Source organism: Lemur catta, chromosome 7 (assembly GCF_020740605.2).
Source record: "Lemur catta isolate mLemCat1 chromosome 7, mLemCat1.pri, whole genome shotgun sequence".
In the NCBI taxonomy this organism is placed as follows: Eukaryota; Metazoa; Chordata; class Mammalia; order Primates; family Lemuridae; genus Lemur; species Lemur catta.
The window spans coordinates 19,742,385-19,765,403 of NC_059134.1; the positions used below are offsets into that span (position 1 = coordinate 19,742,385).

The 23,019-nt window shown below is 50.1% G+C and overlaps 1 protein-coding gene across 1 annotated transcript in view; it reads right to left on the reverse strand.

The window, feature by feature from the left end:
- Nucleotides 1-23,019, reverse strand: part of GRIK4 (glutamate ionotropic receptor kainate type subunit 4) — a 295,913-nt gene that overhangs the window by 170,004 nt on the left and 102,890 nt on the right. Inside the window, exon 2 of the mRNA XM_045555389.1 lies at nucleotides 5,040-5,204. Within this exon, the coding sequence (XP_045411345.1) occupies nucleotides 5,040-5,204 (165 nt within the window). The remainder of the gene's footprint in view (nucleotides 1-5,039; nucleotides 5,205-23,019) is intronic.

A 23,019-nucleotide genomic window follows, 5' to 3' on the forward strand; every position in this document is an offset into this window, starting at 1 on the left:
AGTGTGAGCTCTTCTTGTTCCCATTTTACAGGTGAGGAATGTCAGGCCTAGGAGATAAGCCCAAGGAGCTGACAGAGCCAGGATTACGATCCTGGTGCATCCAGCTCCAGAGCCTGAGTTCTGAGAGCTGTTCCGTGCTGCTCCCTAAGCCAGGGCCTCTCCTCTGCCCCATGTAAGCTCTGTGTTTTAGCCACGCCCCAAGGTCCTCTGTTGTTTCCTTCCTCAAGCTTTTGCTCCTGCTATTAGTGTTACACCATTTTCCTGAATGCCATATTCCCTCTCTTCACCTATTGAACACCCAGGTCCATTCTGGAGGCCTTCCCAGACCCCTAGCCTGCTCCACCCACGTCCTAGCTCTGACCTCCTGCCGCCACTCACTGGCACGCCTCTGAACAGCCACCTAGGATTTATGTCAGATATGTGGATCTTTCTTCTTCCTGGAGAAGATCACCAGCCTCAGTTTCCCCACCTGTAAAATGAAGGCGTTGGACCAGATGATCTGTAAGCTCTGAGTCCACGTTGTGCCCATGCAACCTGGGTAACTCCAAGAAGAGGAACAATGATGTTTGTTGAATGACTCATCGCTATTTGCATGGCTTTCTCTTCTGACTTCTTACTTTTTTTTCCTTACGTGACTTCCATTCACTCTGCTGAACTAATGAAGGGATGCTAACCCTCCCTTATTAACAGCAGCTCAGAATCGCCAGAGGTCATGCCCGTGGAGCCTGGAAGCTCAGAAGCTCGTGCAGGAGGGGCAGGTACGCAGAGCTGGAACTGTACACACTGTGTCCCACTCTGGGGGTAACCAGTGCGTCTCTGGTTTCAGGGGGAAACTGTGGACAGCTGATAGCACGCTTGGCCTCACACAGACAAACCGAGGCAAAGGTGAGGGGTTGATAGGGAGGCCCCTGCTTCTGGCTCTGCAGTAAATTAAACCTCAAACCAGCTCTGGCAGCAGCAGGGCCAGTGCCTCCGGGTATCTGAGTGGTAAAGGGGTGTACACTTAGCCCGGGAGGGCATGCTTTGTGGCGGCTCCCTGCAAAAGAAAGGCTGAGATGCAGACGAGATATGGAAGGGAGAGAAGGAAGGGCCAGGTGGGACAGGAGATGACCTTGGAGGCCTTGTGATCCCTACTGTTTCAGATCTGTGAGCTGTGAACAGGGAGTCAAACATCAGGAGCCTGGGGCGATGACAGCAGAAGGGCAGAGGTGGCGGGACGTGGTTGGAGGAAGCTTTACAAGTGACCCTCACTTTAAATAAACCTACCCCATGAAAACCTGTCTGTCTGAACCAGATAGAACAGGGGCTGATTTTCTACTCCTACTTTTCCAGTTTCCAGGTTGGCTATTAATTAATGCCCTGTGTGATACTTCCCATTTCAGAACCTCATTTTCAGCCATCAGATGAGGGGGTTGACCGCTAGACTCCAGCACTGTTAGCTTCTTTACACTTCATAATCTTTGATTCTTGAAATAACCATTGCTTCCCTCCACTGACTCTCCCACCCTGAATACAATTCATTAAATGTCATGTGTACAGAGCTTTGGGAAACCCACCTATTACTGAAAGTAAGGTACAAAAGAACCCTGTTGGGTTGCTACAGCCCCAACTTCAATCAGAGCCTCTATTTGCCACAACCAAACACATCATCACTAGGGTCTCTTTCATCTTCTTGAAGCAGATCCCCTGGCCACAGGGTGATAGGGGTGGGGTTGGGGGAATTGCCCAGGGCTCCAGAGCCACTCTTGTGTTTACTAATTAATAGTGCAAATCAGCCCTGAGCCACTAGCCCAGGGAAAACACAGCAGCCGCTGGCTTGAGGTGTCCCCCCACTCTTGCAAAGGCTCAAAGCTGTCAGACGCATCAAGCCCAGAAAACTGGAAAGAGAAGGGGAATATCCAATTACGATGGGAGCTGACATTAAGCAGGCCACTGGAGAAGAGCCTGGGAGACAGCACTGCCACGTTACGTGTGGCTGAAGCTGGAAACAGAGGCGAGAGGGAGACGATGTGTGAGGGTGAGAGTACAAAGTCGACAGCAGAAGCCACAGCTGACACTTACTGAAAACTCGCTACGTGCACAGTGCTAAACGCTTCATCTATACCGTCTCGTGGAATGCTCCGAACTATCCGATAAGGTGGTATCACCATCGCCCCTATTTTACAAATGAGGAAACTGAGGCACATAATGATTAAGTAGCCTGTCCATGTCATGCAACTAATAAATGGTAGAGCCAGGAACTAAACCTGGTCAGTCTGATTCTAAAATCCAAGCTCCTAATCTTTATACCACGTAATCTCCCCAAAGCAGGGATCACAGAGCTGTTGGCCCTCCTCCAGCCAGGGATCCTGTCTCCTTCCTGCCTTCCTTCCACCAATACTGCCACTGACACCCAGTCCCTGCCGTATTCTGCAACAGCCAACAGGTGGTGGGTGTTTAATCCTGCACCTACCCACCCCCTTACTTTGGGAGGGAAAAGAGCTGGGAGGGAACCTTTCTCTAAACTACCTGGGTGGTGTTTAAAACCCATTGTGGGGCAACACTCTGGCTTCAGATGAAAGGCCTTTGGAGTGGAAAGATCCAGAAGCCCTCTTTCTTAACGAATGCTAATCATGCCTCAAACACACTGAGATGTAAAAGCTGAACTGAGGGCCACTTGCTAAGAAAATACTTGGTGTCTAAAAGAAGGACATTAAAAAGATGTCCAAAGCTCTGTAATGTGGAATAAAGAAATCAGTTTCCTTTATTCTCGATTCATCTGGCTTAATATTTTAGATGCACTGACTTCACTAAGCCAGGCTGCATGTCACTGGAAGAGGAAATTTACATCTGCTAACCAAGCCATCCGTGATGGACCAATCTCTGCTCTCTCAGTTCTGCATGGAAGCTCTGAAGAACTGAAGAAAAGGGAAGAGGAGCTGATTTTTCAAAGTACAGACTACAGAGCTATTTAGAAATCTGGGCCCTTTTCTGCGACCTGTCCTCCTGGACAAAGAAGCACTTCAGATTGGACTAGGAGATTCACAAGACGTCGTTGCTGATATTTCTGATTTCATTTCAAAGGTCCTAGGAAATCTTAAGTTTCCTTTCATTATGCTAGAAATTAACTTCTGTGACAGCTAAGATTTTTGTCTTTTCCCTGATGAATCATTTTTGCCTGGAATAAAATATAATAGGTGCTCACTAAATAATTTATTGACTGACTGAATGAATAAATGAATGACTATTTAGGTACTTGTTCCTCTATGCCCTCTTCTGGAGGAATCTGTGTGCATAGATCCATCTGGCCTCAATGGCCCTGCTCTGTACAGTGTGAACCTCCCTCAGTCACAGCTACTGGACCGGAAGTGGACACTCTCCCCAGGGCTGTATTAGGCAGCCTGGCCAACACCTGCAACTCGTCAGGCCAGCCGCACAGTAAGCTGAGCTGGTCCAGCAGATCCAGACTCTGGGGATCCAGAGACTAAGAGGTGCTGAGGGAAGCTGCCGCTGAAGCTGATGTGCACTCTGAAAAGAGCCTGTAAACCACCTGTCTGTCTGGTTTTCTGTGTCGTTCCCAGCACGTGAGAACCTGAATCATGCCTGAAATGTAGTAAATGCTCAATAAAAGTTCTCGTATGAATAAACAAAGAGTAAATCAGGCCTGGGTAGCCATTATGGGACAGGTGCATGACGAATAAACCAGGGAAACCAAACTAGCAGCAGGGGAAGAGCGTGGATGCAATACTGCAAGAGATTAATGAAGCTGCTAGAGAAAGAAAGAGAGAGGCTGGTGGGTTTCCAGAGCCACTGTGACCTCCCCTTCTTCCCCCCTCTGGAGCCCCACAATACCCACCTGCTGGGCTGGGGCCAGTGTGAATGTGTTTCTTTTCTTGCAACCCTAACAGCCCAGGCTGGAGCGTTGCTGGATCTTCAGATGGAAGACCAGATGTCTGACACACATACTTGAGCAAATTGTTTTATTCTGTTTATTTATTTTTGTCATTGAGTGTTGTTAAAGGTTCAGATGGACTAGAAAGGGAAGAGACAGGGACTCTTCAAAGTCTTAGGGAATAGATGCTATCATCTGTCTGGGCTAAGGGGCTCTTCTCCTTCCCTCTGAACTGGAGCTGTTCATTTGCAGCTTAGCTACCAGCCACCAGCCCAGTAACGTGGGCCTAATCCTGTAAAGCTGCCAAGGTAATACCAGCAACACGTTAGAGGATTGCAGAGAGGTGCAGTGGATTGTACGCTGGGCTTGCAGGGTCCAGGACCAGCTCTGCCATGGACTAGCTCTGTGGTCGGGCAAATTATTCAATGTTTTTGAGCCTCAGTTTCTTTTCTAAAGGGAAGGTAGTAAGATTTAACTCTCTGGCTATTGTGAGAAGTAAAAGCTGTGCCCAGTGCATAACAGGGGCTCCATATGGGTGACTTGAATGACAGACTATGTGTGTCTATGAAACACTGCAATTCACAAATTTTCCTATATATTAAGTAATTTAAATCTCACAACAACCTGAAAGATTTGCAAAGTAGAACCTGGCATTCCCATTTTACAGATGAAGAAACTGAGATTCAGGTAAGTGACTTGTCCTGTCTGAGGTTACCCGGAGAGTGAGTGGCTAAACTCCACCCCGAGTCCTGGTTTCCTCCCACAACACTCCCTCGGCACAGGAAGGCAGGACAAGCAATCAGATGGACAATGGTGTGGCTACCCTTGGACCAGCTGTATCTCTTCTTTCTTAATCACACACAAGATTTCATTTCGGGATTTGTGTGCAAATGTCCAGGAGATGGATGAATCAATACAGGAAGCAATGAATGAGTGGGTGGATGAATGAATGCTTTGAGTATCCCGTCTTAATTCTACTCTGCATGTGATTCACAGCAAAACCTGGGAATCTCATCTATGCCGAGAGCCTCTGAGGGCCCTTGGTTCATGCTTCTCTCCTTCCCCTGGAAATAGCTATGTCAGAGGCCTGGCAAAGGGTGCAGTTCGCACCAACAGCTCGTCCTCTGCAGCAAGGGAGGGAGAAGGCAGTGCTGCCCATTCTACGTACTGGTTTCTGCAGTCTCGTACTCGCTGTCTCTGAGAAGCTCAAAGATGTCCACTTCGACCTTGGCCTTGCCCAGCCTCTCGGGAGCGCGGTTGATGCGGTTCTTGGCCAGGGTGATGGAGAGCCGCTCCCCTCTGCTGCACTCCATGGGGTCGTCCAGGATAGCAGCTGTGGGCAGGCAACCACAGGGAGACAGTTGGTACTCCACCTGCCGCCCTTGCCTCTCCTCCCGCTCCAGCTTCCCCTGCTGCCACCGTCCTCCTCCAGGCAGCACCCCAAGTCCCTCTCCACCCTGCCATCCCCCAAGCAAGGTCTCTCCATGCGGAGGGGGTCTCAGTTTGTGGGCAGGTGCAGCAGTGAATTCTAATGTGGACGGCACCTCAGGGACCCTGTAATGCCATGATGGGCCGCCAGGGGTCCTGTCTGTATGGGGTCCCTGGGTCCAGGCACAGGGGTCCTCTGCGACATAAGTCTGCATGCACACAGGCACGCGTGCACAAAGTCGGGAGACAGTGGCTGTCCTTTGAAAACCGTATTCTGGGCATTTGAGAAAATATGAGGTGAGATGGGGTTAAAAGAGGCCAGGTTTGTGAGGGAGAACTGTGGTATCAAGGAGCGGCTGCAGGACACTGCTGAATGCTGGCTCTGACACCAATGAACCAGGTCACCAAGGGGAGCTGTGTCATTTCTCCGAACCTCTTTTCCTCACTGAACTTTAGGAACAGTAAGACCACCTGATGGGGCAGGTGTGAGGATTCCGTAAGATAATGCAGGTAAGTACCACAACACAGAGACTTAATCAGTGTGACTTAAACAGTGTGGGTGCCTGGAGTGGGACAGTAACCATAGTTGCCCAACCTCCGGAAGCCGTGTTCAGGATAAATAAATGCTATGATATCACAGAGAACTGGGTTCAAATCCCAGCTCCACTTCTTATTAGCTATGGAACCCCAGTTTCCTCACTTGTGAGGAAGTGGAGACAGCCTGCCCCTTGAGCTGTTGTGAAGATTACATGAAATAGTACGTGCTCAACACAGTATCTTGCACACAGTAAGAAATAAATAAATCCAGACACTGAGATCCTTAATTCTCTTGATAGAGAAGAAGTTACAAAAATGAAAATCTCCACACAAAAACTTGCACACGAAGTATACGGCAGCATTATTCATAAGTGCCAAAAAGTGGAACCAATCAAATGTCCATCAACTGATAAATAAAATGTGGTTTATCCATATAATGGAATATTATACAACAATAAAAAGGAAAAAAGTACTGACACATGCTACAACATGGGTGAACCTTAAAAACATGCTAAGTGAAACAAGCCAGACACAAAAGACCACATATGGATGGTTCCATTTATATGACATGTCCAGAATAGGTAAATCCATGGTGACAGAAAGATTAGTGGTCACCCAGGGTTAGGAGAGTTGGGGAGAAGTGAGGAGTGACTGCTAATGAACATGGTATCTCTTTCTGGGGTGATAAAAATGTTTAAAAATTGATTGTGGTAATGATCACACACCTCTGGGAGTATACTAAAAAACACTGAATTATACAATTTAAATGGGTGAATTGTGTGGTATGTGAATTATATCTCAATAAAGCCATCACAGAGAAAAAAACCCAACCTTATCTTTTAGAAGTGAATACTCAGAAAAGCAACACAAGGGATCAAGCTAAATAGATTTCACCTCCAGGTAGCCTCTGACCCTGTGTGGCTAGTGTAGACAGAGAGACCCAGGTTCCACGATGTCTTTTCTGTACACTACTCCCACAGCTACTGTGACCCATCTCGCAAACCAAAAACCAGGACACAGGATATTACAAAGCATTTTTCCTCATTTGTGGATTTATTTATATGCATAACCCCATTGAACAATAAAAGTCAAATTTCATTTACTCAGGTTGGCCCCGCATAGGGCAACGAAAGGTATATTCCACGACCCAGGAAATAAAGTGGACGTCTGTGAACTAACTAGCAAAGTCTATGCGCACCCGAGGGGCTCAGCCACCTGCGAGAGTGGCCACAGGACTGCACATGTGTAACTGAAGAGTCTGGAATACTCGGGGAAGCAGGACCAGAATGAGATGGCTACTCCAGAGCTGAAACAGTTACACTGTGCTGCGACAGGATGGTGACTCTGGGACTGGAAAGGAACTGGGGCAGCCTACAGGAATGATTCTCAGATGATGTCCCTTGGAGGGCCCCTGGGCTCCTCCAAGAAGTGGAGGGGAGGCTGACTGGGGGTCTCCAGCCCCACGCCAGCTCCCAGGGCCACAACTCCACATCTGCCACTTCTAGGTATTAGGGTCCCACATAAGATTTGATGTGGGGAAAAACTGTTTTGCTGTTAAAAATATAATAGGAAAGATTTGCCAAGCTGTAGAGCATGGAAAAGAGACATCAAAAATGTCAGGACTTGGCAGTGCCATCCAGCACAGGTCGTGGGAAAGAAATACTGGATCAGTGACACATGGACTTTGTATGAAGCGACAACGTTGGCAGCGAGTGCTTAGTGCATGCAATCTCACTTAACCTCTGCAACAACTCTGTGAGATGGGCGTTTTATCTTCACCTGGAGATGAGAAATTAGCGGTCAGAGAAGTCACGTGACCTGCCTGCAGTTCTGGAGAGGGGTAGAGAAGGGGGGTGAGCCCAGGTTGGCCTGGCTTCAGACCTGGCACCCTGATCATGGCTCATCATCCTTCTCATGAGATCTCAGGGATTGGCTGTGGAGAAGGGGGTGTCCTAGGGAGGGGACGTGAGCCTTCCAGGCACTATCTCACCAAGGCAGATCCACTCGGAGACACTCACAGGAAGCGGCTGGACTCTGGACCTCTGAAAATTCCACCAAGTGATTTCCCCACCTCCCTCCTCCCTCTTCTCCCTCCACCCCCAGGAAAATTTTACACTGGAGGCAGCTGTCTTTGCCTCAGAGCCAGGTGAGCCAACGATTACCAACTTTTCCATCTACTGTACAACCTACTAATGATTCAACAAATAAATCACTTGTGATAAAATGAATAAATTAATAAAATAATGTCAGGAAATAATCACAAGTCCCCTGTGGACCTGAGAACTCAGGAATGTTTCGATCTGGTTGTTCATGTTACAGAGTCACAGTGGACTTGCCTCTGCCTCATCAGGACACAACGGGCACAATTACACCCGTGACACACACAAGGGTCTGTCCCAGTACCTATTAGCTTCATATATTCCCTTCTTTTTTTTTTTTTGGCCAAATACACATTCAAGATGTGTACTATGGGCTTCACTGGGTACCCCCACCAAATTCATATGCTGAAGCTGTAACCCCCAAAGTGCCTGCATTTGGAAGTAGTGTCTTTAGGAGATAATGAAGATTAAATGAGCTTCTAAGAGGGGGGCCCTGATCCGATAAGATTAGTGTCCTTATAAGAAGAGACATCAGAGGGCTCACTCTCTCTCCACCACGTGAGGACACAAGGAGAAGGTGGCTATCTGTAAGCCAGGAAGAGGGGCCTCAGCAGGAACCGAATTGTCTGGGATTGTGATCTTAGACTTCCCAGCCTCTAGCACCATGAGAGATACAGTTCTGCAGCTTAAGCCCCCAGGTTTTTGGTATTTTGTTACGGCAGCCTGAGCTGATTAAATAAGACAATGTGCTAATATAAACCCAGATGTGCAGGGCACCAGCCAGCCATGTAACACGGTATGATCAACTCAAAGAGCATCATGGGACACACTTTGAGACCGAGGGATAATGCAGGTGGGAAGTAGGGAATGTGGGAATCTTACATTAAGGGGAGTGTGAGGTCTCCTCTGCACCCCATTCCTCGTTCCCTGCCCACGGCATCTAACGCTGTCTGAGGACTCTGCACTAGACGTTATTTGGCAGGTCCGCCCCAACTCACTAAGATCCCAAATCCTGTCCTCCCTACCCACCAAACCCCGTGCCATCCAGGGACCTCCTTTCATTAGGTTTTAGGTTTTAGACAGTGATTAATTTCTGGCTGGAACATCCTCAAACTGGTGGCTGTCTGGCATCAAACACGCGGGGATCAGAATAATTAGGACGGCAGAAGGAACCCGGGTCTCAGGGCTGTGGATGCCAAAGCCAAGGTGCAGGCTCAGGCTCTCTGGGGACACCAGAGGAACATGTCCTCAACAGGCAGTTACCAAACAGCACACTTGTTCTTCAGCAGTCCCAGGAGAGAGGACCAGATGGACGGACGAGAGCAGCATGCTCAAGACTTAATGTGCAGCTAATGCTCCTGGCCCGCGCTGCGTCCCCCAGGCCCGGCCGCCTGGCTGGGCTGGGATGTTCAGAGTTCCCAGCTGCTGCCTAATCAGGAACAATATGATCCGGCACATCCTCTGGCTCTGGGGACTGCTCTGCGGAAAAGCCCAGCAGCCACGTGAGGCTGGGGCGGAAGCAAGGGCAGAGCTGAGCCGGGGAGACACAGTCAGGGACCAGCCATGGGGACTCAGTGCACAATGACTCTTCCAAACCCAGGGGGACTCAAGACGCTCCTCCATGCCCAGGAAGCCAGGGATCCTTTGCATTTACATTCATCCCTTCTCCCCATGCATCCTAAGCACTGAACTCTGCCCAGTTCTGGGTTCTAAGGCTTATGCCAAGGAAGGGCAATCTTTTGACCGTGCCCACCTCCACCCCAAGCTGCTCTGCGTGTTCCTGCCCCATGCTTGTGTCCACTCGGGAGAGGACTTCTCCCCTGGGGCTGGCAGGCCTGGCTCTGCCCCGGGCAACTTTCCAGCTCACCCCTAATGAGAGTGACCAGGACTACCTAGGAGAGGACAGATGGCCACTGACCTGCTCGAGGTCCTCAGGACCGCCCCAGTGCCTGAAGGGGTGGTCCCAGTGGAGTCCCTGGAATAGCCTCAGGCCCCCAACTCTCTGGCTTCCACACACCTTTGCAGCAACAGCAACCCCCTCCAGCCACCCCCACCATGATAGCACCTCCGTGTCAGGACCTGGCCTGGCCTATGTTCCCTCCTCCACACCTTTGCTGACACTGTCCCTGTCCCTTGTTGCCTCTTCGCTATCAGGATTCTGCTTCTCTCTCTCAGACTCACCTCTTCCAGGAAGCCCTCCCTGCCCTCCAGCCCCCAGCGGCAGTGCTCTCTTTCCCCCTGGACTTCCTGAGAGACCCCCGCCACTCCAACAGGCCATGGAGAAGTGTTTATCTTTCTTCTGTGTCTATGAATATCCTCAACTGCTTGTGTGGTCAGCCTTCCATGTATCAGCATGTTCTGCATCCTCAGATTGAACCAACCAATAGGAAATATTCAGGGGAAAAAATCAATAAAAATAACAATATAACAATAAAAAATAATACAAATAAAACCCAATACAGCATAACAACGATTACATAGCATTCACCCTGTATTTGGTATTATAAGTAATCTAGAGATGATTTAAAGTGTACGGGAGGCTGTGCAGAGGTTACATGCAAATGTTATGCCACTTTATATCAGGGACGTGAGCACCCCCACATTCGAGCATCCTCAAGTGGCCCTGGGACCCATCCCCTGGGGATCCCAAAGGACGGCTGCACTTCAAGGCCCAGAGTAATCCTTCTTTCCTTTGAATCTTCCCAGATTTCCCGTCCCAAATTAATTTCCCCTCCCTTTGAACTCCCACAGAAATTTCTCTGTACCTTTCATTAGGCACAGACCACTTTTGACATCTCCATTATGCCTATTTGTCTATCTTTTCAGCTCCTCGAGCAGGAGGACCACGCTTGATTCATCTCTGTAACTGCACAGTTGTGGACATGGAGTAGGACCTTAATGACTGGTTACTGAGCAGATGAATAATTCGAGGCCACTTGACTCTTCATCCCCGACAGCCGGTAGCAGATGTGGCCCCCGGCAGTGGACTGTCAGCAGCGCGGAGGTCCCCAGGGCACTCAGGGGCTGGTGGTCTCCTCCTACTCTCCGTGTACCTCTGTAAGCTGCACTGGGGCTGCCCTCCCTCCACAACCATCCAGACGTGACCCCTCAGGCTGGAAAATCAGCCTCCTTAATCCTTTAGTCCTTCCAGGAACTCGCTGCTGAAGATTTCCAAGCACTTCAGTAACTCTCACCTCTTTGAGGGGCAGAATAAAGAGGTTTTATTGGAGAGACTTTATAGGCAGTATCCAGAACGCTGCCTGTGGCTGTGTGGCTCAGCCGGTCAGAGCCCTGTTAACAAGAAAAAGAGACGGCTGGAGCCCCGGGGAGCCAGTTAGCTTTGCTCCCCAGCTGACCCCACATCCCCGGCCACAGCCCCATGCCCATCACTCATCTGGCACCTCCGTCCTCTCAGTGTCCCTCTCTTCAGCCCTATTGTCCCCTGCTGGAGAAAATCACACCACTGTTCAGGTGGTGCCCACCACCAATTCACACCTTCATGCCCACCTGGGGTGCACCTGCGCCAGCACCAGCCCTTGGCCTTGCTTGGCTAGTCCTCCCACCTTACGGACCCTTCGTGGCCATTGGCCGGGGCTGCCATGGCAGAGGACCACAGCCTGGGTGGCTTAAACAACAGAGATTTATTTTCTCACAATCCTGGAGGCTGAAGTCTGAGATGCAGGCGTTGGCAGGGGTGGTGTCCTCTGAGGCCTGTCTCCTTGGCTTGCAGACGGCCGCCTTCTCCCCGTGCCCGCACCGGTCCTGCCTCCCTCTGTGTGTGTCTGGGTCAGGATCCCTCTTCTTGTGAGGACACCAGTCAAACTGGATGAGGACTCAACCTAATGACCTCATTTTAACTTAACTACCTCTTTGAAGACTCTAGCCCCAAATACAGTCAAATTCTAACAAATTGAGGAGTAGGGCTTCAACACATGAGTTTAGAGAGGCCACAATGCAGCCTGGAACACGGACCTTCCCCTCTCCCCATTGCCCAGCTCTCAGCCCCTCGTGCTTGGCTCACAGTGCAGGCCACGCCCAGTGAACTGCCTTGACTTTGTGCCCCACACCTGCCCAACGGGCTCAGATAATGAGGACTCCTGTTCCAGGAGAGCCTCCCCGGCCTGCCCTCCTCTCCCCGGGACTCGGCCTCACCATGCCTCCCTCCCCTCCCTCACCTTTGGGCTCTCCCCGAGCCCAGCCCATTCCCCAACACATGGTGAAGGTCCTGCCCTCCCGTGCAGACCCTCCACTGACCACACTGGCCATGTGTGCCCCTGGCCCTGCCTTCTCTCTCACCTTCAAGGCAAGCCAGGCTTCTCAAATGTTTGCTCAGTGTTTGCCGACTTCACCCCATCCCATGTTCTCCTCGGCCCCCTGCAATCTGCATTCTGTGCCCACTACCTCACTCAGACTGCTTTTGCAAACTCAACATCAACAACCATTTTTGCAAAATTGGTGGACTTTCAATTCCTTGTGTAATTATGTCACTAGCTGGCAGTATTGCTTAGTACCTGCCCGATGCTGTTCTGAGAATATGATATGTATTATCTCATTTAAACCTCACACAACTTGTTATTCCATTTCAGAGGTGAGAAAAGTGAGAAAGGGGCAAGCTAGCAACTTGCCCAAGATCACAGAGCTCTTAGCAGCAGCCCGGGCGCAGGGCCTGTGAGCTGCTAGACCACTTCATCGGGCTGCCTCCTTGGCTGATGTTTCCTTTGCATCTGAGAGTTCAGACCATTCTTTCTTGCCTGAGACTCTCAAAGTCCTTGGTTTCCATGAAACTACTCTCCCAGGGTCCTCCTACTTCTCCAGCCATTCTTCCCAGGTACAGTCTTCTACTGCCTAACCCTTGAAAACACTGGTGAACCCCAAGGTCTTTCAGAGCCCCCTTCTTGCCTTACTCCCAGGAGCTTCCTAAGTGATCTCGTTCACGGCCACCTTCCTGGGGATGCTTTACTTATACCCAGTGGCCTCGTGGCATCTCCATGTAAACGTCCCAAGAGCATCTCAAACTTATCAAGACCCAAAGTCAACTCACCCCCTGCCCTCCCATATCCTTCCTGTCATATTCCCAGGTTTAGTTAATGGCAGCACCAGCCACCCAGGCGTCGTGCCCTCACCCAGCTCCTCACCTCCCAATGACCAGTCACAAATTGCTTCTGGTTTTACCTCCTCGCTCTATCTCAAATCAGTTCTCCTCTCTCTAGTCTTAACACCACTGTTCTAGTTCAGTCCTTTCATCGCCATTATCAAACTGCGGCCTCTTAACTCCTACCTGCTTTTCCTGCCTCCAGTCTGGCATGACCAGCACCCTGGCACTCCCCATCAATCCCCCTCACAGCAGCCAGACTGACCAGCAGAAGTGGAAACTGCTGCTTAAAAAGCTTTCTCCCTAAAAATAAATGGAATTCCTTGGTGTGGCAGGCAAGACCTGACTTGATTCTCACTTTATATTCTCACCTTATATTCTGCTTCCCTGCTCATTCCTTTCTACCTTCTAGCAATAGCAAACTACCCATAGCACACACACACATGCACACACATGGTGCTGCTGCCTGCCCACACGCCTCTGCTCGCGCACCACGCTCACTCAGCTCCGACATCCCCTCCTTCAGGAATCCTTCCCCAAGCAAGTGCACCAACAATGGTTTTCACAGAAACACATGCACCTTATCCTGCCTTTCAGTCACTGGTTTAGTCTTCAACTTTTTCACTCTTTAATCCTTTCCATCCCCAGTGCCTGACAACAGGAGGTACTTTATAAATGTTTGAGCTAAACTTGTCTTAGCTTTTGAGAGATTCATGCCAACTTTTCTTCCTTCCTTCAGAATTACTACTCTGATCCATATATTTATGGAAAACTGATTTTGACAAAGGTACAGTGAAAAAAAAAATGGTCTTTTCAACAAATGGTACCAGAACAGTTGGATATCATATGTTAAAGAAAAAAAAAAAAAGAATGTCAAACCCTATCTCACACAATATGCAAAAATTAACACAAAATGGACCGTAGGCATAAAGATAAAACCTAAAACTATCAAACTTTTAGAAGAAAATCTTCATGGCCTCGAGTTAGACAAAGATTTCTTAGATATGACATCAAAAGCACAATCCATAAAATTTTTAAAAAATGGTAAACTGGACATCATCAAAATTAAAGATAAAAGACAAGCCACAGGCTGGGAGAAAATGTTACGTGCAAAGCATAAACCCAGATAAAGGACTTGGGTTCAGAATAGATGATGAACTGTCAAAAGTTGATAATAAAGAAAAATCCAGCTTTTCAAATGGGCAAAAGATTTGAATAGACACTTCACCAGAGAAGTTATTTGGGTGTGAAATAAGCAGGTAAAAATATGTTCAACATCACTAGTCACTGGGGAAATGCAAATTAAAACCATAATGAGGTATCACTACGAATCTATCAGATTGGCTAAAATTAAAAAGCTTGACCATACCAAGTGTGGGCAGGACTGTGGGAGAACTAAAACTCTCATGCACCCCAGCTTCTCCCCCAGCCCCCTCCCTCTTCTATATAACCCTAGTTGTGCATGTTCCCAGAATCTCGCAGTCTGGATTTAGCCCCAGTCCGTTCTCGCCTCATTGTCTACTTTCTCCCCTAAAGAACTTACTGATTCTCAACCACCAGCTCTATGCAGATAGCTCCAAAATTCCTATCTCAACTCTCATCCACACATCAAACTCTCATTTCTGGCTGCTAATAGGAAATGTCCCCTTGGAGGTCCTTCCAAACTCTACATCCAAAGCATAACTCATGGTCTTTTCATAGAATCGGGGGCTCTTTCTGACTTCCTGGTTTCAAGTCATAGCACCAGGTGTCCCCGTGCAGATCCCTGGCAGAGCTGTCTTGCTTCTTGCCATCCCCTCTGTCCCTCCACCTGCTCAGGCACTAAGGGCTTCTCTTCCCAGGGATCTGCCTGACACCTGCTGCCCCTCTGTTCCCACCACCACCCTCTGCTTTCTCCTGCAACACTCCTGCCCTGCCTCCTGCCTCCAGTCTCTCTTGCACCAATCCAGCTGCTCCCCACTGCAGCCCCCTGCCTGGCCCTCACGCCCTCCGCAATCTGGCCCCAGCAAGCCTTTCCAGGCTCACGTTATACTGAATTTTATGACCACTTAGCTACATCTAGGTTGTCCTTACTGAACACTGAAGAGAGCATGTCACTTCAGCCTGTGTTTTTTGTCCAGTTGGTCTCTTCCTCCTGGAAAGCTTTTCTTTACCCATATCCAAATCCTGCCTAATCACTCCCACTCTCATGGCCCACTCCCGCCTGGCCCCAGGCTCATGCTGTCTTCACTCTCCTACAATCCCCCGCAGCACTTACTGTCTGCACTGTTCATTTAGTGCTTAATCCTGTGCTTTATAACTGACATGGGTAATTCATTCATTCATTCCCTTAATTACTAGTATCATCAAATACCTATTAAACACCTATCTTAAGCAAGATGCTATGTACACAGAGAAGGATAAGATGTGCCTCTGCTTTCTAAGTGTCCGGAGGAAGACATGACCATATAAGCTAATAGCCACAAGCCAGTATTGTAAGTGATGTGACAGAATCTTACTACGCTCCAGGCATGAACCAGGAGTTCATGTGCTGAGAAATCACAGGCAACTAAGACCAAGTCCTGGGCTCTTGAAGACACCCTGAGCGCAGGGGAGGGACCTTTACTGTACAACAAAGTAAGTGGTTCCATAAAGAAAGTCTCAAAATTCTAGGGAAGCACAGATAAGCTCTTCCAGGTGGCAGGGCAAGTTTTAGGGAAGGCCCCATGCATTTATTTACCACATACATGTTAAGTGCCTGCTCCCTGCCAGGCTTCACAGAGGAGGCAGCCTTGAAGTAGGCGAGTGAATTTCCCAGGGAAGCAGGGAAGCGAGGGGTGTTCCAGCGTGCAGAGCCCCTACACACACGCACGAGGAAGCCTGGGTGACTGGCTTAGCTGGTGCAAGGGGCCTGAGCACCTGGCAGGGGAGGCCGGGTGGTAGGACAAGAGCCAGGGCATGAAGGACTGTGCATGCCTCACTGGGGACTGGGATGGTGCCCTGAAGGTGCAGAGGAACAACAGGTGAAGACATCATAAGACCTGCATTGTAGGGCCACCACTTTGTAGATGTACTACAGCAGAGAGTAGAAATATGAGCTGGGAAGATCAGCCTGCAGGTTATTTTCACAGTCCAGGAAAGAGAAAGGAGGCAGGTACTCTGGGACAGGGCAGGGACGATCAAAGAGACGGAGCAGATTCCAGGGAGATGACCAGGCAGAATGAAAGCCAATGGGGGAGGGCAGACCACGGGGGTGGGAGAAGAGGAGGGTTCCTGGTCTCACTGGCTATGGAGATGGCACATCACTGGCCAGGATGAACACTGGCAGAGGGTGGGGAGGGGGTGTGAGGTATAGAGAGGAGAGTTGTGCTTTTTGTTTTTGGAGAAGGCCAAAGATGATGATTTTGGTGTGGTATTTGTTACATTTGAAGCACACTATTTAGTGACAAAGTTACTGGCCTGGCTCTCCAGAGAATGGTCCAGGCTGGAGGCATAGACCTGGGAGTCCTCAGGGTGAGGGGTAGTGACAACTTGGATCTGGCATAGGGCAGTTGGTAAGGAGAGAGGGGGAACCTGGCGACTCACCTTTTGGGGAGAGTGCCAGGGAAGAGACAGAAGCGATGGTCAGGCCAGAGGATCTAAGGAGAGCAGAAGTCAAATAAAACAAGGATGGAGAATTGTCCATGAGGCTGGACAATTAGGAGGTCACTGGGGATGTCAGCAAAAGCCCCTCCAGGGCGGGGAGTGGGGGCAGCAATTAGATGGCAGCAGGTGCAGGAGCAAGTGAGAAGTATAGAGAGAGCCAAGTGGCTTCTCCTGGAAGGGAGGGGGTGGCATTAGGACAAAAGATGGAGGGAAGCACACAGTCCCAGAAGGGTGTTTAAATTACAATGGGAGGGCTCAGAGGGAGGAGCCAGCGGGAAGGGAGCTGGGAATATCAGAAGAAAGGGGCTGTCCAGAGTAAGCCCACAAAAAGGCAGATGGAGAAAGAGCCCAGAGCACTGGTGCAGGTTCACCTGGGTGGGAGAAGGGACAGCTCCTCCCTTACAGGGCAGGGAAGAGGGACAAGGCCTGGCAAAGACTGCTCACCTGCCCGGGGCCTTTCCCCTTTTCTTTCTTTTAAACATGCAACACCCAGCATTTTAACTGAGACTACACTACGTTTACCAGCCTCCGTGAGCTTGGGGGCCAAGGGCTGGACCTGGGCTAACAAATGGGAGTAAAGTGACCAGAACCTCCAGGTCATCTCCTTGCCCTGGACACTCCTTCCCATTTTTGCTGGTTGGAAATGGTGACAATGGGGATGTGTGGACCCCATGTTGACAGTGGCAATGCTCCTTACCAGCCCCCATCTTTGCACCACCACGGACCTGCAGGTTTATGTGTGAGAGAAAAACCCTTCTGCATTTCAGGTGACTGTGTCACTGTGGCTCAGCCCGTATTCCCACTCAGTGCTGTGCAATAGAAATGCAATGCAAGCCACGCATGGCGTTTTAATTTTCTCATAGCCACATTTTAAAATGTCAAAAGAAATAGGTGAGGGTAGGCCTGGTGGCTCATGCCTATAATCCTAGCACTTTGGGAGGCCAAAGCAGGAGGATCCTTTGAGGTCAGGAGTTCAAGAGCAGCCTGAGCAAGAGCGAGACCCTGTCTCCATAAAAAATAGAAAAATTAGCCGGGTGCATGCCTGCAGTCCCAGCTACTCAGGAGGCTGAGGCAGGAGGATCACTTGAGCCCAGGAGTTTGGGGTTGCAGTAAGCTATGATGAGGCCACTGCACTCTAGCCCAGGTGACAAAGTGAGACTCTGTCTCAAAAAAAAAAAGAAGGAAAGAAAAAAAAGGAAAAGAAGTAGACAAAATTCATTTTAACATTTTCTTTAGCCACATTTTCCAAATACTATTGTTTTAACAACTAATCAATACAAAAACCATTGAGGTATTTTGTAGTCTTGTTTTCATATGAAAACATCAAAATCCAGGGTGCATTTTATATTTACAGCACATTTCCATTCAAACTAGCCACATTCCAAGTGCTCGATACTAGTGGCTACCATATTGGATTGCGCAGGTGTAACTAAGACTGACAGATACGGCTGTAAATAAACATGGGGAGGCAGCTGAGAGAGACTGGGCTGGATAGCTTTTCTCTAAGAAGAGGAAAGGCCTTCCTCTTCTGTGAGCAAGAATGACAAAGACGGGGTAGACGGCTTCAGGCAAAAGCTTGGAATAGCTGTTCTGATATGTAAATATATTTCTGTTTGGGCCCAGCTGACATTAAGGGACATCATCAGTGTGATTCTGAAAGCAGCCTCGGGGCACAGACAAAAGCAAGGCAGGCAGATGTCACAGCTCTCAAGAGCAGGAGGTGACGGGTGGGCAGGGTAGGGGAGCGAGGGGCTGAAGGTGCTGACAGGAACGTGGTATGGGTGACCAGCTGTGGTTTTTCCACTGGACAGGAAAGGGAGGAAAATCCAGAAAAAGCTGTCTGATGGGTTGGCCCCGGTGGGGACAAGAGGCTGCAGAATATTTGGAGTATGTGGACACAAGGACTCGCGGAAGAGCGGGAGCAGTGGGAACAAGGGGGTCAAAGCCGGTTTCAGCGGGATTTGGATGTGGAAGGTTTGAGAAGCAGAGGCTCCAGGGTAGCCAGGACCCAGAGGAGCCCCAAGGCAATCCCACCAGGGGACGTCACAGGGGCACCGAGGATGATGGGCGAGGGCAACGCTAGGGGCCCGGAGTCTCCCCTGCATGAGAAGGGCAGGCACAAGGCAAGTGGGGACATGTACCAGGGAACAGTGGGGGAGATGTCTGGAAGCTGCACTGTGGGGAGAGGGAAATGCAGCTGCCACTCTCTGGAGCGAGCAGTGGCTCTGGACACGGGTGGGAGGGAAGCCCCCACTGACAGGACTGGCAAGCAGAGGGGGCCGCGAGCTATGGGCTCGACATCCCTACTGAAGGGGGCTCTGTGTGGTGCTGAAAGGGCCTGGGGGCCAGGTGAGCTGGGGACAGAGCAGGAGCAGGAAAGAGGATGGCGATGGGGCCTGCGTGTGGGAGGCGGGTGCAGAAGGAAGTTGCCCCAGGCGCTGGGGAGCACCGTTTCCCGAGCCATGGACTGCTGTCGAAACCCAGAACACGGAGCGAGGGAGCCACGTCTCCTCTTGTCTGGTGTCCCCCTAGACCTCAGCACAGGGCCAGGCAAAGGTTAGGCACGCGTGCCTTCCAAACAGGGTAAAACACTTGATCCTGATGTGAGTTAATTGTTGGACTCTGGCAGCATGCTTCACCTTTTGGTCCATCTCTCAATATTTCATACTCCCACAGTTAACGAAAGGACATGACCCCTGGAAGAAAATTGATAAATAAAGTCCCTGGCATACCTGGCAATTATATCTGCATTCGGTGCCTTATATTAATAAAATATGGCCCCTGTGTGAGGTCTCTGGATACCTGATTGATATTCCCAGTTCACCTCCTGTTCCTTTCTCTCTGGACCTTGTTACCTCTCCCCAGGTTTTCTTTTGGGGAGGACAATCCCCATGCATTCTCTATCACAGGGGAGCCCCAGCTATGTCTGGACAGCCCCCCTATCCAGCGCAGACCGGCCCCGATGCAGCACTATGGCGGGGTGGTGCCCAGCACACCCACTCTCACGGCTCACTGTACACAGAGCAGGCTGGGGTGCAGAAACAGTGGGCTGGAGTTGCCCGTTTGTCTTGTCTAATGGCCGCTGGTGACAGTCTTCTGGCTGACTGATGGGACAGAGTGGGAATGAAGGCAGAAAGTGTGCGGAATGATGGGGGCTGTGGGGAGCCTTACTGAGTCCACTGCATGCAAAGATGGCAGGCAAGGTCTGCCTTTTAACTCCAGAAGGAACTGAGCCTGGGTCAGCTTCGTTGTCTGGGGTAATTCAATTTGATGAACATTTATGGAGCACCTAACTTGCACCAGGCACTAGTGGGGTAGACACATTGAGAACACAAGACTTGAAGACATGAGGCAGCTCCAGCCCCTACTCCCAAAGATTCGAGGACTAACTGGGGAGATGGTTGGGGGGGTGGGGAGACAGGGTAGAGATCACAAGCTACAGGAGCCTGGCCGACTCTGAAACTCAAGCTCAGCTGGGCCGCTGACAGGTGCCATCCCAAGAATCCGCTCACCTCTGAGCCAACACCATTCCATGTTGTCTTCTGACCCACCCATCAATCTCCACCACATTACATCACCATCACATCATGTCACCTCCCTGGTTCGGGGAAGGAGACCCTGAGCCATAACACCATGGGGTGGGTGGGTTCTTCTCTCTGTATTTCACCCAAAGCTGTGAAAAAATGAGTGCCATGCCCACTAGAGTTTACAAGGCAGGACGCTGCCACCTTGGATCAGAATGGCATTACAATGGGAGCTACAAGTGTGACTCATGACACGTTGGTTCATGCAAATCTCCTCCCACCCCAAAGAAAAGGGCAAGCCAGAGAAAATGACAGATTAGAACTGCTTTGAGTTCTTTGCAAAAATGTGGCTAGAAAAATCTGAAAGGCCATTACTTTGATAGTTTCCACCTTGGAGTTACGGGTCTCTCTTCCCAGGAGATCAAAGCATAAGTAATGGATCTTTTTATTCATTGTCATCCTCCCCCAGGGAAAGAGCCGGAAAACGGCATGGGATGTTTATCCAGCAGGACACTGGGGTTTGGAGTGTCTGAGCTAGGGCCCACCGTGGGACAAGAACGGAATATTCGTGTGTTCATTCATTCAGAAACTATTCCGATAATCTGTCATCGTTTCTCTCTTGCCCTTTTCCTAAGGTGGAAGGGAAGAGATTCGTAGCGACAGTCGCTGTTCTCCGTGCTGCGAGACAGGCAAGGCCCTAGCAGAGGGCACATGTAGAAGGCAGCTTTGGTGCCTGCCGGAGGCGGGTCTTCCCTGCCGCACTGCCTCCCTTGTGGTCTGCAGAAGTCTCAGCACCACACTCCACCCGAACGAACACCTCTCAGGTCTGTCCTCCCTCAAAAAACACATATTATACATCACATTTTCCTTGCAACTAACCTGCATATTGACCTGGTGTACATAGGCACCTCAGGACCATCCCTGGGAATCACTTGCATGGTGCTCTGCAGGGGGATAATGAGAAGGGGGTGGGTGGCCCCTTGGGGAAGGGACAGGGCCCTGGGCACACCAGGGCCCAGCAGGTCAGCCCAGTGGGAGGGAGCAGGCTGGGAGGAGGGGTGTCACTATGGCTCTGCGGCGGAGTCCAGCACGCCCGGCCCTGGTCTTCCTCCTGGGTAAACTGACTTTTGCTGGATGAGTTTCCTCTAGAGCCGTTGGATGAAAGAGATGCTTAGGTGGCTGTTGCCAGAATATTCAAAATGCATAGAGGGACCAGGGGAGAGAGAGAGATCAATAACTGCAGGGGATGAAAAGCAGTCCCATTCAGACGCCATATGCCACAAAAGTAAAGACCTAGTAAATGTAATTTAGTGTAGCCCACGCAATTACACACTTTAAAAATTAAGGACCGAGACCATAAACTCACTAAACTTCCAATCTTCATAATGGGCAGTTAAAGGAGAGAGAGGGAGGGAGGGAGCAGAGGGGGCAGGAAGAGCAGGAGGAAGGCAGGAGGGAAGGGAAGGGGTCAGGGAAGGAGGAAGAGGATGGCAGGAGAGAAGAAAACGAAGGGAGGACAGCGGGAGGACAAAGAAGACAGGATTAGTGAGACAGCGTAGGCTGCGCCAAGGACGGAGGAAGACACAAAAACCTTAGAGGAACTTCTCGTTCTCGGGGTCTTCCGACTCTGTCGCCAAAAAGAGTTAAAGTCACAACTGTAGGCACAGATAGGGACAAATCTTACTCTGATGACCAGGAAACAGCTGGTTTTTGTTTTTGTTTTTTTTTTTGCTCTCTGTTCACACACCAGTCACCCTAGTTTGGAGAGCGGGTGTCTCAAGCTCAGCACCACTGGTACTTGGGGCTGGATGACTCTGTGCCGTGGGGGCTGCTCTGTGCACTGTAGGAAACTCAGTGTCATCCCTGGTGGGATGGTTGGAATGTGTCCCCTTCAATATTCAGGTGTTGCCAATGTGATCACGTTCATAGGTGGGACCCTTAAGAGGTGATTAGGCCACGAGGGCTCTTCCCTCATGAGTGGGATGGAGGTCCTTATAAAAGAGGCTTGGCGTGGGTGACATGGGGGCTAATGTCTGTAATTCCAGCACTTTGGGAGGCCAAGGAGGGAGGATCGCTGGAGGCCAGGAGTTAGAGGTTACAGTGGGCTATGGTCACACCACTGCACTCCAGCCTGGGTGACAGAGGGAGACCCTGTCTCAGAAGAACAAAAAAGAGGGTCCATGCAGCACTGGGCTAGCTTGCCTGTCTGCCTTCTGCCACGTAAGGACACGGCAGGTGCCAGTAGCACCTTCTCCAGGTGTGACGACTAAAAATGCCTCCCCTCTGGATCTTGCCAGATGTCACCTGGGTGGCTGGTAGGGAGTAAATCGCCCCAGTTTAGAATCACTGGTCTAGGCCCTTTCCATTTTACAACTCGACTCTTGCCCCTAACAGTTTCCCTCCTTTCCAGAGCCTTCCTGCTCCACCGCTCGCTACACACAGCCACGAGAGGAACCTCCAACAGGCTCCACCGTATGGTGTCACTTCACTGTTCACAACTACTCCAAAGCATCCCAGTGTACGCTGGATAAAAAAATAATATTGGCCACCTAACATGTGCCAGGCTTTGTTCCAAGCACTGGTCACAGGACAGAGACCCAGACACTAGGGTTTTATGCTCTAGCTGTGGGAAGTAGAAAATAAACATATAGAGAAATAAATACAGGATAATTTCAGGTAGCAAGAAGTGTACACGAAAAAGAAAATAGGGAAGCATGAAAGAATGACGGAGGGTGGTCAGGGAAGGGGTGTCCCTAATGAGCCACCACCCGAGCTGGGACCCAAATCAGGAGGAGGAAGAAGCCATGGGAGAGAGTGGAAGAACGTTCTGAGTTGGAGGAACAA